At 37.9% G+C, this 16,105-nt stretch overlaps 1 protein-coding gene across 4 annotated transcripts in view; it reads right to left on the reverse strand.

Moving 5' to 3' along the window:
* Positions 1-16,105, reverse strand: part of CFAP70 (cilia and flagella associated protein 70) — an 83,291-nt gene that overhangs the window by 43,957 nt on the left and 23,229 nt on the right. For all 4 annotated transcript variants that reach the window (XM_024986691.2, XM_059882539.1, XM_024986692.2 and 1 more), the window contains 2 exons: positions 15,784-15,883; positions 8,682-8,816 (listed from right to left, as the gene is read on the reverse strand). In XM_024986691.2, the coding sequence (XP_024842459.1) occupies positions 8,682-8,816; positions 15,784-15,883 (235 nt within the window). The remainder of the gene's footprint in view (positions 1-8,681; positions 8,817-15,783; positions 15,884-16,105) is intronic.

Genomic DNA, 16,105 nt, shown 5'->3' on the forward strand with positions numbered 1-16,105 from the left:
TTGTGTTGGTTTCTGCCATATAACAACACAAATTAGCCATAATTATATACATGCCCTTTCCCTCCTTAGTCTCCTTCCTTCCCCCATCCCACCCCTCCAGGTCATCACGAGCACCAGACTAGGCTCCCTGTCCTACACAGCAACTTTTCACCAGCTATCCCTCCTACACCGGATGGCGTGTATATGCTGCTGCTGCTGCTGCTGCTGCTGCCAAGTCACTTCCGTCGTGTCTGACTCTGTGCGACCCCGTAGGCTACTGTCCCCATTTCTCCCACTCCCTCCCTCCCCTGTGTTCACAAGACCATTCTCTACATCTGTGTCTCTTTTCCTTCCCTGCTGTTCATCAATATTATTTTTCTAGATTCCATATATATACATTAGTACAGTATATTGTTTTTCTCTTGCTGATTTCACTATGTATAAGGGTGGAGGAACTTCTGAGCACATTATTCTTTAACATCATTTAGTTTTCCAAATAATTTTAGTATAGTACAATCAGAGATAAATAGAAGCAAAAAAGCTTAATTGCCTTGCCATACAGGTTGAACTGATAAAACCATTCATAGAAAATTAGCTGCCTATCCTAGTTTTTAAACTAGGGTTTGAAATTTAAGAGAAATTTCAAACTCACTTGTTTTGGTTTCTCATAACTTGGTACCACAAAGTGTTTAAACTTTGACACATAGTTTCAGATTAACTTTAAGCGATAGAATTTATTTCTGTACAAGAAATATTATCTATCTAAAAACTACTGGCTTATCACTTATAGTTGGAAGAATAGTACAAGTTTAAAGTAAAACTATGCAAGGGGAAATTCAAACTATAGATAAATAACTAGAAAAGAATCTAAAAATAATCTTTATAATTAAACAACAAGGATGAATCTAAATGTAATTTATGATAAATGAAAGAAATAAGACTGCCCTCCCCCCAAAAAGCGGGGAGGAGCGGACAGAGGAGGGAGAGAAGGGTAACAGATGAGGATAATGGATATTTTCAGTTCATGATTGTGGTAATAGTTTCACATATGCAAACCTACATTAGAAGTTTTACATTGTACGCTTTAGATATATGCAATTTATATGTCAGCTATACCTTAATAAACCTGCTAAAAAATAGTATGGCAATATTAAAGAGAAATTATGAATACTAAATACTATTCACAACCCTGCCACCTCTACCATAATTGCTGTATTTCATATATTCTAAGATGCAGATTTTTCCAAATGTTAACATCTGGAAGAGAACATTTCATGTAAGAGGTATTACACAACATGCAGTCATTTATGTCTCCTTTCACTCAGCATAATGTTTTTGAGGCTTATCCATGTTACAGCATGTATCAGTAGTTCATTCCTTTTTAAAAACAGCTTTGTTGTTCTGTTGTCCATACAATTTACCCATTTAAAGTACAGTCAAAATTCCATGATTTGGGGGAGAAAAAAATCTGCTTTCCAGGTCTAAACAGCATCTTCCTATGAGAATCTGTTTTTCTGCTTGGTTGAAACAGAATGAAGCATTTACAATTTTGGATCTTTTCTGTTTAGGCTAGGGGGATGGTACTAAAGACTGCTAGCCCATGAATATTAAAAATGGAATTCACTGGGCAACATCTAAGCAAGCTTCAGAATGGAGCAGACGATCAATAAAGGCGAAATAAGGTTCTGTTTCAGCAGCAAGTCCAAAAGAGACAAGGAAATGAATTCTTCCAGTTTTGCTCTGGAAAAATAAAATTCAATGATTTTGGCATATTACATTAATTGTAGTTCACTCCTTTTTATTGTTAAATAGTATTCCCTAGTATTCCTTGGAAGGAAAGTTATGACCAACCTAGACAGCATGTTAAAAAGCAGAGACATTACTTTGTCAACAAAGGTCCATCTAGTCAAGGCTATGGTTTTTCCAGCAGTCATGTATGGATGTTGAGAGTTGGACTACACAGAAAGCTGAGTGCCGAAGAATTGATGCTTTTGAACTGTTGTGTTAGAGAAGACTCGTGAGAGTCCCTTGGACTGCAAAGGGATCCAACCAGTCCATCCTAAGGGAGATCAGTCCTGGGTGTTCGTTGGAAGGACTGATGCTGAAGCTGAAACAACAATACTTTGGCCACCTGATGCAAAGAGCTGACTCACTGGAAAAGAACCTGATGCTGGGAAAGATCAAGGGCAGGAGAAGGGGACGACAGAGGATGAGATGGTTGGATGGCATCACCGACTCAATGGACATGAGTTTGGGTAGGCTCCGGGAGTTGTTGATGGACAGGGAGGCCTGTCGTGCTGCAATCCATGGGGTCTCAAAGAGTCGGACACGACTGAGCGACTGAACTGAACTGATTCCCTAGTATAGATGTGCCATAATTTGCTTATTGATTCACTAGTTGTGGGCATTTGGACTGCTGTGACTTTTTAGCTATTATGAATAATGCTATCAACATCCATATACATGTCTTTATGTAAAAGCGAGTTTTCAGTTCTCTTGGTAGGTTCCTAGGAATGATTTGCTGGGTTGTATGGTAAGTTTGGAAAGATCCCTAGGAGAAGGGAATGGTTACCCACTCCAGTATTCTTGTTTAGAGAATTCCATGGACAGATCATGGGGTTGCAAAAAGACAGAACATGACTGAGTGACTTTCACTTCACTTCACATGGTAAATTTGGAGAATCCCAGGTGGCTCAGCAGTAAAGAATCCGCCTGCAGTACAGGAGATATGGGTTCAATCCCTGGGTTGGGAAGATCCCCTGGAAGAGGAAATGGAAACCCACTCCAGTATTCTTGCTAGGAAAATCCCATGGACAAAGGAGACTGGTGGGCTACAGTCCATAGGGGTGCAAAGACATGACTGAGCACACACACATACACACATATGGTAAGTTTAATATAGATTATGGTTATATTTAATGCAGATTTTCTATATTAAAGTAATTTTGTTTATTAAATTATTAATTATAAACAATTATTAAACATAAATTAATTACGTTTAACAAAAATTTTCTAAATAGTTGTTCTACCAAGTATTAAGAGTAGAATATTGAAATTTCTAAATGTTAACTGCCAAACTGCCTATTACCTCTTTCAATTCTGTTGAGTTTGGCTTCATGCATAATGAGGTTCTGCTGTTAGTATATATGTATATACATTTATTATTTACACATGTATTATATATAATAATCTATAATTTATAAATCTCATCTTCCTGATTAATTGACATGCCACACTATATCTGTAATAATATTATTCATCTTGAAGTCTATTTTATCTGATATAAATATAGCCACTTAGCTCTGTTTCTATTTGCAGAGTTTATCTTTTCCATCCTTTTACTTCAACTTATGTGTCTTTGAATCAAAACGTATTTGTTGTAGGTAGCATATCATTGAATCTTGATTTTCTATTGAAATATAGTTGATTTACAGTTTTCAGTTTCAGGTATACAGAAAAGTGACTCAGTTACACATATCTTTCAGATTATCTTACATTATAGGTTACTACAAGTTATTGAAAACAATTCCTTGTGTTCTGAAGTAAGTCCTTGTTGCTTATCTATTTTATGTACAGTAGTTTGTTAATTTCATACTCCTAATTTATCCCTCCCCTCACTTTCTTTCCCCTTTGGTAAACACAAGTTTATTTTCTAAATCTGAGTAGGTTTATGTTTTGTATATGAATTCATTTGTATTATTTTTTAGATTCCACACATAAGTGGTATCATATATTTGATTTCTCAAATCCCAACATTTTTTAAAAATCCAGTCTCATAACCTCTTTCTTTTCATTGGTGTATTTAGACTACTCACATGTGTTATTAAAATATTTACATTTATATTTGACATTTTTCTATTTGTGTTCTATATATCTTGTCTTTTTTGCTCCTCTGTTCCTCCTTTAAGTGCCTTCTTTTAATATTAAATACATATATATATATATATACTTTTATGCATGTGTATGGTGAGTGAGTGAGTACTAAGTCGCTCAGTCATGTCCAACTCTTTACGACCCTACTGACTGTAGCCCGCCAGGCTCCTCTCTGTCCATGGGATTCTCCAGGCAAGAATACTGGAGTGGGTTGCCATGCCCTCCTCTAGGGGATCTTTCCATGTGTATGGTACCTACACACATACTTTTTTTAGTGGTTGCTTTAGAGATCACAGTATGCATCTGAACTAATCACAATCTATTGCACATTGAGCCTAACTTAATTCTTGTAAAAACAGAAACTTTACTGTACTACAGCTCCATTCTATTCTCCATCCTTTATGCTACTATTATCGTATATAAGTTATATCTATGTAATGCTTTCAAAATGTGGTGCTAGAGAAGACGTTTGAAAGTCCCATGGACAGTAAGGAGATTAAACAAGTCAATCCTAAAGGAAATCAACCCTGAATATTCATTGGAAGGACTGATGCTGAAGATGAAGCTCCAATACATTGGCCACCTGATGTGAAGAGCTGATTCATTGGAAAAGACCCTGATTCTGGGAAAGATTGAAGGCAAAAAGAGAAGGGGATGACAGAGGGTGAGATGGTTGGATGGCATCACTGACTCAATGGACATGAGTTTGAGCAAATTCCAGGAGAGAGTAAAGGACAGGGAAGCCAGGCATGCTACAGTCCATGGGGTCGTAAAGAGTCAGACACAACTGAGTGACTTTCACTTTCAGAGTAAAGGGAGGAGGAGGTGGTTTAGAAGCAGATGTTGGCAAGAATGCCTCAAACTCCACAGTTTTTCATGCATTAATACTTCTCAGTTTGTTGATATCTTTGGTCAATTTCCAGAGTGCTGAAATGGCATTTTGTCAATGGGTTGAGCTTTATAGTTGCTTCTAGGGGGAGAAAATACTTTGACTGCCTTGTCACTCAGACATAGCCAGAAGTGATTCAAGTATTTTTCATATATTTAAAAAATTATGATTATGTATTTATAAAAAGTTGTGATCACAGTGGATGTAGTTTTACATCCTTTTTCATTTAACAGACTATCACATGTATCTGTTCAAGTTTTTTAAGTTTTTCCTAAGAATAATTTGAATAATCTTCTTCACATGCATATAATAAAAGTAATAAATAAAAATGTCTGTGTGTCAACTGTATCTCTAGTGCTTTACATATTTTATCTCTTTTAATATGTAAAACAATGATAGGAAATAAGTACTGTCTCCATTTTACTAATGCATAAAGTTGAGAGAAATTTAGTTACTTGCCCAGAGTCAGTAAATAGCAGCTAGTCTGGAAGTTCCAGAATTCAATCTAGAAACTGCCTGACATCAAAGCCTATAACCTTTTGATTATGATATTCTGTTTCCCTCAGATTCACCCAAAACACCTTGAAACGACTGGTAGGATAAAGTAGTTTATATTTTAGGAATAATAGTCATCGTTCTGATACATACTCAAACATTTTCCCTGATTTTTTAGGTACACTGTAATTTGGTTTGTGATGGTTTCTTCTATGTATAGAAGATTTTTATTTTTTGGCAATCTAAATCTTTTATCGGAGAAGGCAGTGGCACCCCACTCCAGTACTCTTGCCTGGAGAATCCCAGGGACGGGGAGCCTATGGGGTTGCACAGAGTCGGACATGACTGAAGCGACTTAGCAGCAGCAGCAGCAGCATGCTATATGCAAAATTTTTGCTTTCTTTTTTGCATTTAATTATCTACAAAGCATTAATGTTTATCTTTTTAAAAATTTTTATTTCCTAAGTATATATACTTCATTACTTTTTTTTCTTGCTGCACTGGGTCTTCACTTTTGTACTGGGCTTTATCTAATTGTGGAGCATGGGGGCTGCTCTCTAGTTGAGGGGCCAAGCTTTGCATTATGGTGGCTTCTCTTGTTGCAGAGCCCAGGCTCTAGGCAAGTAGGCTTCAGCAGTTGTGATGCACAGACTTAGTTTCCCTGCAGTATACGAGACCTTCCCGAACCAAGGATTGAACCCATGTTCCGTGTTGCAAGGTGGATTCTTTAACCACTGGACCACCAGGGAAGCCATGATGCTTACCTTTTTAATGGGTGCAAGTCCCACCATTTTTATTTACAAAAATCTATTAATCCATCCTGTATTATTAGACATTTAATCTTAAGTTTAGTTTTGCTATTATTGATCCCCAAAAGTTTTCATGAATATAAGGGCTTTGATCCTATTATTTATTTCAGACACATCCCTATAAACCTGACTTCTGATTCAAAGGATACTTATACAGAGTTTATTACTCATTTGGTTTTCAAATAGAGATGATGGGTCTTTCATGACTCTATTATTGAGTAATAGCTGTCCTAATGATGATGAAATAGTAATGTGTTTTTATTATTATTGATTTTTATAAAGGTGCACTTTCTCCTAAGAAGCAACATGATAAAACTGATTTTTCTCTTAAATAAATAATTTTAATTTTAACATCTGAAAATTGCAAGAACCATATTATAGCTCATTAATCAGTATATGGATTTAAATTTTCGCATACTGAACACAATAGACTTCTTGCATTATTCTAAAGATTTTGTATCCAACTTTATTGAGGTAAATTGAAATATAGGCTTACTTTAGAGATACTGCAGGTTGGTTCCAGACTACATCAATAAAGCAAATATTGCAGTAAAGCAAGACATGGATTTTTTGGTTTCTCAATGCAAATAAAAGCTATGTTTACACTATACTGTAATCTATTAAGTGTAAAATAGCAATGTCTCAAAAACCAATGTACAGATCTTAATTTAAAAATACTTCTTCACTTAAAAAAAGGCCAAAATGATTAGATTAGGAACAACACAGATCACTATAACAAATAAAACAATAATGTTTGAAATACTGTGAGAATTAACAAAACGTGAGAGAGAGACACAAAGTGAGCAAATGCGGCTGAAAAATATCACCCACAGACTTGCTCATCTCAGGGTTACTACCAACCTTCAATTTGTAAAAAGAAAATACAACATCTGTGAAGAATGATAAAGCAAAGTACCATAAAATAAGGTATGCCTATAAAATCATCTGGACCAGTGATGACAAACAGGATTTAACTTATGCTGCTGCTGCTGCTAAGTCACTTCAGTCGTGTCCGACTCTGTGTGACCCCATAGACGGCAGCCCACCAGGCTCCCCCGTCCCTGGGATTCTCCAGGCCAGAACACTGGAGTGGGTTGCCATTTCCTTCTCCAATGCATGAAAGTGAAAAGTGAAAGTGAAGTCCCTCAGTCGTGTCCGACCCTCAGTGACCCCATGGACTGCAGCCCACCAGGCTCCTCCATCCATGGGATTTTCCAGGCAGGAGTACTGGAGTGGGGTGCCATTGCCTTCTCTGAACTTATGCTTAAATTCTGATTTTAGTGGAGATGTTTTAGAATACTGTGTTGACAAAGATTCTACGTCCTTATCTGGACTCAAAAGGATGGGTTCAAAAGGAAAGAATATTCTGATTGATATGAGGCTTCCCCAGTGGCTCAGTGGGTAAAGAATCTGCCTGCCAATGCAAGAGACACAGGAGACGTGGTTCGATTCCTGGGTTTGGAAGATCCCCTGGAGCAGGACAAGGCAAACCATTCCAGTATTCTTGCCTGGAGAAGCCCATGAACTGAGAAGCCTGGTGAGCTACAGTCCAAAGGGTACCAAAGAGTCAGATCTGACTGAGTGACTACACACGCACTCATGCCTGTATCAGTTCAGTTCAGTCGCTTAGTCGTGTCCAACTCTTTGAGACCTCATGGATTGTAGCATGTCAGGCCTCCCTGTCCATCAACAACTCCCAGAGTTCACCCAAACCCATGTCCATTCAGTCGGTGATGCCATCTAACCATCTCATCCTCTGTTGTCCCCTTCTGCCCTCAATCTTTCCCAGCATTAGGGTCTTTTCAGATGAGTTAGCTCTTCCCATCCGGTGGCCAAAATACTGGAGTTTCAGCTTCAGCATCAGTCCTTCCAATGAACACCCAGGACTGATCTCCTTTAGGACGGACTGGCTGAATCTCCTTGCAGTGCCAGGGACTCTCAAGGGTCTTCTCCAACACCACAGTTCAAAAGCATCAGTTCTTCGGCACTAAGCTTTCTTTATAGTCCAACTCTCATATCCATACATGACCACTGGAAAAACCATAGCCTGGACTAAATGGACCTTTGTTGGCAAAGTAATGTCTCTGCTTTTCAATATAAACTACATATTTAAAGTATATGATTTCATCAGTCAGAATAACCAATATTCTCATCATCTCTAAATTTTTTCTCATATTTCTTTTGTAATCCATTCTTCCCTCTATCCCTGTTCCCAAGCAACCACTGATTTGCTTTCTACTTTCTGATAACTGTATTTCATTGGCATCATACAGTATGCACTCTCTTTTGTCTGGTTTCTTTCATTTATCATAATACATTTGAGATTCATCCACGTTGCATGTTTAATAGTTCATTCCTTTTTATTGCCAAATAGTATTCCATTGTATGGTTATACCACATAATTTGTTTTTCTGAATACCTGTTGATAGAAATTTGGGTTGTTTCCAGTTTGGGGCTTTTTGTTATCCTAAAGTTTTTAAGATTCAAGGGCAAAAGACTTCAAGGCTCTATATTTAACATCCCAGTGTATCATTTGTTTTCAAATATCAACTGCAAAGATGTGTGTGCTAAAGATATAAGTAAACACATATATAAGAATAAATTAGGATGATAACTTTTATACTAATTTTTCTTACCTTTTCATAGACTGTACTATCTAGGTAAGGGTAAACATGAAAAGCTCCCCGAATCTTCTTTACACCTGGATACAGCAATGGCACCATATTAACATAAGCCACACCATGAAATGAAAACTGACCTTCGTCATCAGTCTAAAGGAATAAAAACAGATAGCTGTTAGTGTTACAGAGTAATGTACCATAAGGTCTGGAGCTCTGACTGAGCAGAGCAAAGACCTAACTTTAGGAACTAGCTATGCTACTTGATTTGAGCCAGTTATATAGACATCTTGGGTCTCTGCTTATTTATTTATAAGTGGGTTTAATAATACCATGATCACTGAGATAATATATATTAACAGTGTTAATTAACAGTAAAGATAGTAGTTTGATCAGCAAATACTCTAATAATGTATATTCAACCAAAGAGTCAATTTCTCCATGTTGCTTTTTAGGACAAAATGTAACTTTGCAATAATAGCAAATGAAGCAACTGACAAACAACTAATCTCAAAAATATACAAGCAACTCCTACAGCTCAATTCCAGAAAAATAAAAGACCCAATCAAAAAATGGGCCAAAGAACTAAATAGACATTTCTCCAAAGAAGACATACAGATGGCTAACAAACACATGAAAAGATGCTCAACATCACTCATTATCAGAGAAATGCAAATCAAAACCACTATGAGATACCATTTCACGCCAGTCAGAATGGCTGCGATCCAAAAGTCTACAAGCAATAAATGCTGGAGAGGGTGTGGAGAAAAGGGAACCCTCTTACACTGTTGGTGGGAATGCAAACTAGTACAGCCACTATGGAGAACAGTGTGGAGATTCCTTAAAAAACTGGAAATAGAATTGCCTTATGATCCAGCAATCCCACTGCTGGGCATACACACTGAGGAAACCAGAAGGGAAAGAGACACGTGTACCCCAATGTTCATCGCAGCACTGTTTACAATAGCCAGGACATGGAAGCAACCTAGATGTCCATCAGCAGTCGAATGGATAAGAAAGCTATGGTACATATACACAATGGAGTATTACTCAGCCATTAAAAAGAATACATTTGAATCAGTTCTAATGAGATGGATGAAACTGGAGCCTATTATACAGAGTGAAGTAAGCCAGAAAGAAAAACACCAATACAGTATACTAACGCATATATATGGAATTTAGAAAGATGGTAACGATAACCCTGTATACGAGACAGCAAAAGAGACACTGATGTATAGAACAGTCTTTTGGACTCTGTGGGAGAGGGAGAGGGTGGGATGATTTGGGAGAATGGCACTGAAACATGTATAATATCATATATGAAACGAGTCACCAGTCCAGGTTCGATGCATGATAATGGATGCTTGGGGCTGGGGCACTGGGATGACCCAGAGGGATGGTGTGGGGAGGGAGGAGGGAGGAAGGTTCAGGATGGGGAACACATGTATACCTGTGGTGGATTCATTTTGATATATGGCAGAACCAATACAATATTGTAAAGTTAAAAAACAAAATAAAATATTAAAAAAAAAGAAAATAAAAAAAATGAAATTTTGCAAAAAAACAACAATAACAAAAGCTTAACAGAAATCAGACTGTGGCCTTAGCTTTAGTTCACAGGTTCACGTAAATGAAAAGAGCCTTACAAATCATCTGGACCAGTGATGACAAACAGGATTTAACTTGTGCTTAAATTCTGATATCAGTGGAGGTGTTTTAGAATACTGTGTTGACAAAGATTCGACGTCCTTATCTGGATTCAAAAGGAAAGAATATTTTGATTGATCAGTAATATCTGCCATGGATGAAGGTGGATGAATGACAGTCTGCCATCATGTATTTGTCAACCCTAACCTCATCTACATTCTCATTTCAAAGATGAAGAACATGTCAGTAAATATATGTTAACACAATTTTTAATGGTTGTATGGTTTGCCATAGAAAACATTTACAAGGAAAAAATCAATTAAATGAAGGAAAACACATTTAATTTCTACAACGTTAAAAGTAATCTCTTTGATTTTGCTGATTATAACAATATCAAAGGACTTCCCTGGTGATACAATGGATAAAAACCCACCTGCCAATGCAGGGGACATGGATTTGATCCCTGGTCCAGGAAGATCCCACATGCCATGGAGCAATTAAGCCCATGAGCCACAACTATTGAGCCCGTGTGCTGCAGCTACTGAACCCCGTACACCTAGAGCCTGTACTTTGCAATGAGAAGCCCACAACTACAGAGTCACCCCCACTCACCACAACTAGAGAAAGCCCTTGCTCAGCAATGAATATGCAGCATAACCAAAAAAAAAAAAAAGAAAACAAGACAAAAACAATAATCAGAAATTAGACTTAAAGTCCTGTCTTCATATGATAGCATTATGTTGTTTTAGAAATCATATCCCTGATGAATATAAATTTCAAAATCCTCAACAAAATATCAGGAAACTAAATTCAACAATACATTAAAAGAACTGTACACTATGACCAACTGGGATTTAATACAGGGATATATGAATGGGTTCAGTTCAGTTCAGTTGCTCAGTCGTGTCCAACTCTTTGTGACCCCATGGACTGCAGCAAGCCAGACTTCCCTCTCTATCACTAACTCCTGGAGCTTTATATTCACAAATCAATCAATGCAATATACTACATTAACAAACTGAAGAATAAAAATCATATTTGCAAACTAGATGCAGAAAAAGCATTTGATAAAATTCAACATCCATTTATGATTAAAAACCCTCAAGAAAGTGGGTATAGAGGAAATGCATCTCAACATCATATAGGCCATATATGAGAAATCCAAAGCCAACATCATCCTCAAATGTAAGAAGCTGAAAGTATTTCCTCTGAGATCAAGAACAAGACAAGGATGCTCACTCTTACCACTTTTATTCAACATAGTATTAGAAGTCTTAGGCACAGCACTTAGAAAACAAAAAGAAAAAAAAAAGGAATCCAAATTGGAAAGGAAGAAGTAATAAAGCTGCCACTGTTTGCAGACATGGTATTGTATATAGAAAATCCTAAAGATGCCTCCCAAAACTACTAGAACTAATAAATGAATTCAATAAATTTTCAGGATATAAAATCAATATCAGAAATCCACTGCATTTCTACATACTAACAATGAATTATCAGAAAGAAGAATTAAGAAAACACTCCCATTTAAAAATGCATCAAAAAGAATAAAATATCTAGAAATAAATATAAGTACGGTAGCAAAAGACTTGTACTCTGAAAAGTACAAGATACTAAGGAAAGAAACTGAAGATGACACAAACAAATGTAAAAATATACCATGCTTATGATTGAAAGAATTAATATTGTTAAAATACTACTCTCCAGGCACTAAAGATTCAGTGCAATTCCTATCAAAATATCAAGGGCATTTTTCACAGAACTAAAACAAATAATTCTAAAATTTGCGAAAAAGGAGGCTCTAAAGGCTCTAAAAGGAGCCACAAAAGACTCTGAATAACCAAAACAATCTCAACAAAGAAGAACAAAGCTGAAGATATCATGCTCCCTGATTTCAACTATACTACAAAGCTAGAGTCGGAGAAGGCAATGGCACCCCACTCCAGTACTCTTGCCTGGAAAATCCCATGGACGGAGGAGCCTGGTAGGCCGCAGTCCATGAGGTCGCTGAGGGTCGGACACGACTGAGCGACTTCACTTTCACTTTTCACTTTCATGCACTGGAGAAGGAAATGGCAACCCACTCCAGTGTTCTTGCCTGGAGAATCCCAGGGATGGGGGAGCCTGGTGGCTGCCGCCTATGGGGTCGCACAGAGTCGGACATGACTGAAGCGACTTAACAGCAGCAGCAGCAGCACAAAGCTAGGGTAATAAAGACAGTATGGTACTGGCACAAAAACACACATAGATCAATGGAACAGAATAGAGAGTAAAGAAATAACACTCATATGGTCAATTAATTTATAACATAGGAAAGAAGAATACACAATGAAAAATACAGCCTCCTCAATAAATGGTGATGGGAAAACTGGACAAGCAAAAGAATCAGCTGGCCTACTTTCTCAAAATGTACACAAGACTAAACTCAAAATGGATAAAAGACTTAAATGTAACACCTGAAACCATAAAACTTCTAGAGAGAAACAGAGGCAATCCACTCTTTGGCAGCAGTATTTATTGGATATGACTCCTCAGGCAAGGGAAACAAAAGTAAAAATAAATTGGACTATATCAATCTAAAACGTTTTTACACAGGAAAAGAAACCATGAGCAAAACGAAAAGGCCACTTACTAAATGGGAGAAAACATTTGCAAACTATATATTCAAAACGGGGTTAATATCCAACAAGTACAAAGAACTCATACAACACAACCTAAAAAAAACCCAAACACCTGGATTTAAAACTGGGCAGAAGTTGTTCATAGGCATTTTTCCAGAGAAGGCATACAGATGACCAACAGGTATGTGAAAAGATGTTCAATATCAAGCACCATCAGGGGAATGCAAATCAAAACCACAACGAAACATCATCTCACACCTGTAAGAAAGCATGCACGTGTGCTCAGCCGTGTCCAGCATTTTGTGACCCCATGGAGTGTAGCTCACCAGGGTCCTCTATCCACGGGATTGTCCAGGCAAAGAAACTAGAGTGGGTTGCCATTTCCTCCTCAGAGGATCTTCCCAACCCACGGATTGAACCTGTGTCTTCTGTCTTGGCAGGCAGATTCTTTACCAGTGAGCCATGTGGGAAGCCCCCTGTCAGAATGGCTGCCATCAAAAGATGATAAGCACTGGCAAGGATGTGGAGAAAAGGGAAGTCTCTTCTCAGTACAACAGTACAACAATGTACTGTTGATGGGATTATAAATTGGTGAGCCATTATGGAAAACGCTAGGGAGGTTCCACAGAAAATTAAAAATATACCTGCCATCTGATCTAGCATTTTCACTTTGGCATATTTACCTGAAGAAAACAATATCACTAACTGGAAAAGAAATATGCACTTCAATATTCATCACAGGATTATGTAAAATAGATATGGAAGTGACCTAAGTGTCTATCAATAGATAAATAAAGGGCTTCCCTGGTGGCTCAGTAGTAAAGAATCCATCTGACAAAGCAGGAGACATGGGTTCCATCCCTGGTACAGAAGATTCCACATGCCACGGGGCAACTAAGCCCAAGTGCCAAAACTACTGGGCCTGTGCTCCAGAGCCCGGGAGCCACAACTACTGTGCCCACATGCCACAGCTGCTGAAGCCCCCACGCTCTAGAGCTCACGCTCTGCAACAAGCAGTGCAATGAGAAGCTTGTGCGCTTCAACTGGAGCCTAGTATCCACACAGTGCAGTTAGAGAAAAGCCCATGAAGCAACGAAGACCCAGCAAAGCCAAAAATAAATATATACCTTTATTTAAAAAGATAAAAAGACAAAGAAGATGTGGCATATGTATATGTGTGTGTGTATGTGTGGGTATATATACACACACATACACACACACATATACAATGGAATATTCAGTTCAGTTCAGTCGCTCACTCGTGTCCGACTATTTGTGACCCCATGAATCGCACCACGCCAGGCCTCCCTGTCCATCACCAACTCCCGGAGTTCACTCAGACTCACGTCCATCGAGTCAATGATGCCATCCAGCCATCTCACCGTCTGTTGTCCCCTTCTCCTCTTGCCCCCAATCTCTCCCAGCATCAGAGTCTTTTCCAATGAGTCAACTCTTCACATGAGGTGGCCAAAGTACTGGAGTTTCCACTTTAGCATCATTCCTTCCAAAGAAATCCCAGGGCTGATCTCCTTCAGAATGGACTGGTTGGATCTCCTTGCAGTCCAAGGGACTCTCAAGAGTCTTCTCCAACACCACAGTTCAAAAGCATCAATTCTTCGGTGCTCAGCCTTCTTCACAGTCCAACTCTCACATCCATACATGACCACAGGAAAAACCATAGCCTTGACTAGACAGACCTTTATTGGCAAAGTAATGTCTCTGCTTTTGAATATTACTCAGCCATAAAAAAGAAATCTTGCCATTTGTGACAACATGGATGGATCTAGAAAGTATTATGCTAAGTGAAATAAGCCAGACACAGAAAGACAAATACCACATCATCTCACTTATATGTGGAATCAAAAAGAAAGAATAAAACAAAACAAAAACAGAGAAAAACGGGTAGTTGCCCGAAGGGAGCGGTGATTGAGTGGGTGAGAGAAAACAACTGAAGGAGATTAAGAGGTCCACACAACCAGTTATGTAATATATGTCACAGAGATATACTGTAATAATACACAACATAAGGAATGTGGTCAATATTACTGTAATAACTTTACATGGGGACAGATGGCTACTAGACTCACCATGGTGAACACTTCATAATGTATGTAAGTGTCAAATCATTATATAGTACACCTGAAAAACTAACGATATTGTGCAATAACTATATTTCAATTTTTTTAAAGACAGGTCTTTTGCAGTAGACATTTATTGACCTACTTCCTGTGGTTTTCTTCTTTAGCAGGATAGGAAGCAACTGTTGGCATAGTCAGTGGGATGAATTGGAAATAGAGTCATTCGGACACATGCATTTATTTTTATCATAAACAAACAAAAAACAGTAGAGAACTTGTTCCAGGCTCATCAAAGCTATATCTTTTCAGAGTAGTAGCACACCTATGAAAATTAGCAGGCTAAAACATTTTAAGTAGGTCAGTCTAAAATAAATTTGGAAAGATGTATTAGGTTGAACCATACAGCCAATATTTAGCTACTTTTGATGTATTCAAAGCCTATTTCATAGTTTTACTTGTGGTAAAACTATAACAGAGGGCTAAAGGGAAATAGGATATCTGAGAATAAAGCCTAAATAACTTTTAGTGGACAACAGGGAACTAGGGTTACCAGTCATTCTGATTTGCCAGGAACAAGGGAGTCTCCTGACACATGAGACTTGCAGCACTAAAACTGGGAAATTATTAATATTAAGCAAATTAGGATGAACTGGCTACCCTAGGGAACAGCCACACGGTTCACATTTTCCTTTGGTATCAGAATTAGAAGCAGAGTAACAGGCTGGGTCTGACATAGCATTTCTTCTACAATTATTTTTAAGTGAACAAATTTACCTTTTCGAATTTAGCAGATTTCCCTTTGGGCACAGCAACCAGAGGAACCCTTGTGATTTCTACAGGCCAAAATCGGCAATCAGCAATTCGTTTCTGAAAGCTGCAAATCAAGAATCAGCCCATTAGCATTATATGCAAAAATGAGGTTAGTATAATTAAGGTTAAAATGAAGTATTCCTGGAGAAGGAAATGGCAACCCACTCCAGTATTCTTGCCTGGTAAATCCCATGGACAGAGGAGCCTGGTAGGCTACAGTCCATGGGGTCGTAAAAAAAAAAAGAAGAAGAAGAAAAAAAAAAATGAAGTATTCCTCTCTTTAAAA

The sequence above is a fragment of the Bos taurus genome, chromosome 28, assembly GCF_002263795.3.
Source record: "Bos taurus isolate L1 Dominette 01449 registration number 42190680 breed Hereford chromosome 28, ARS-UCD2.0, whole genome shotgun sequence".
NCBI lineage: Eukaryota > Metazoa > Chordata > Mammalia > Artiodactyla > Bovidae > Bos > Bos taurus.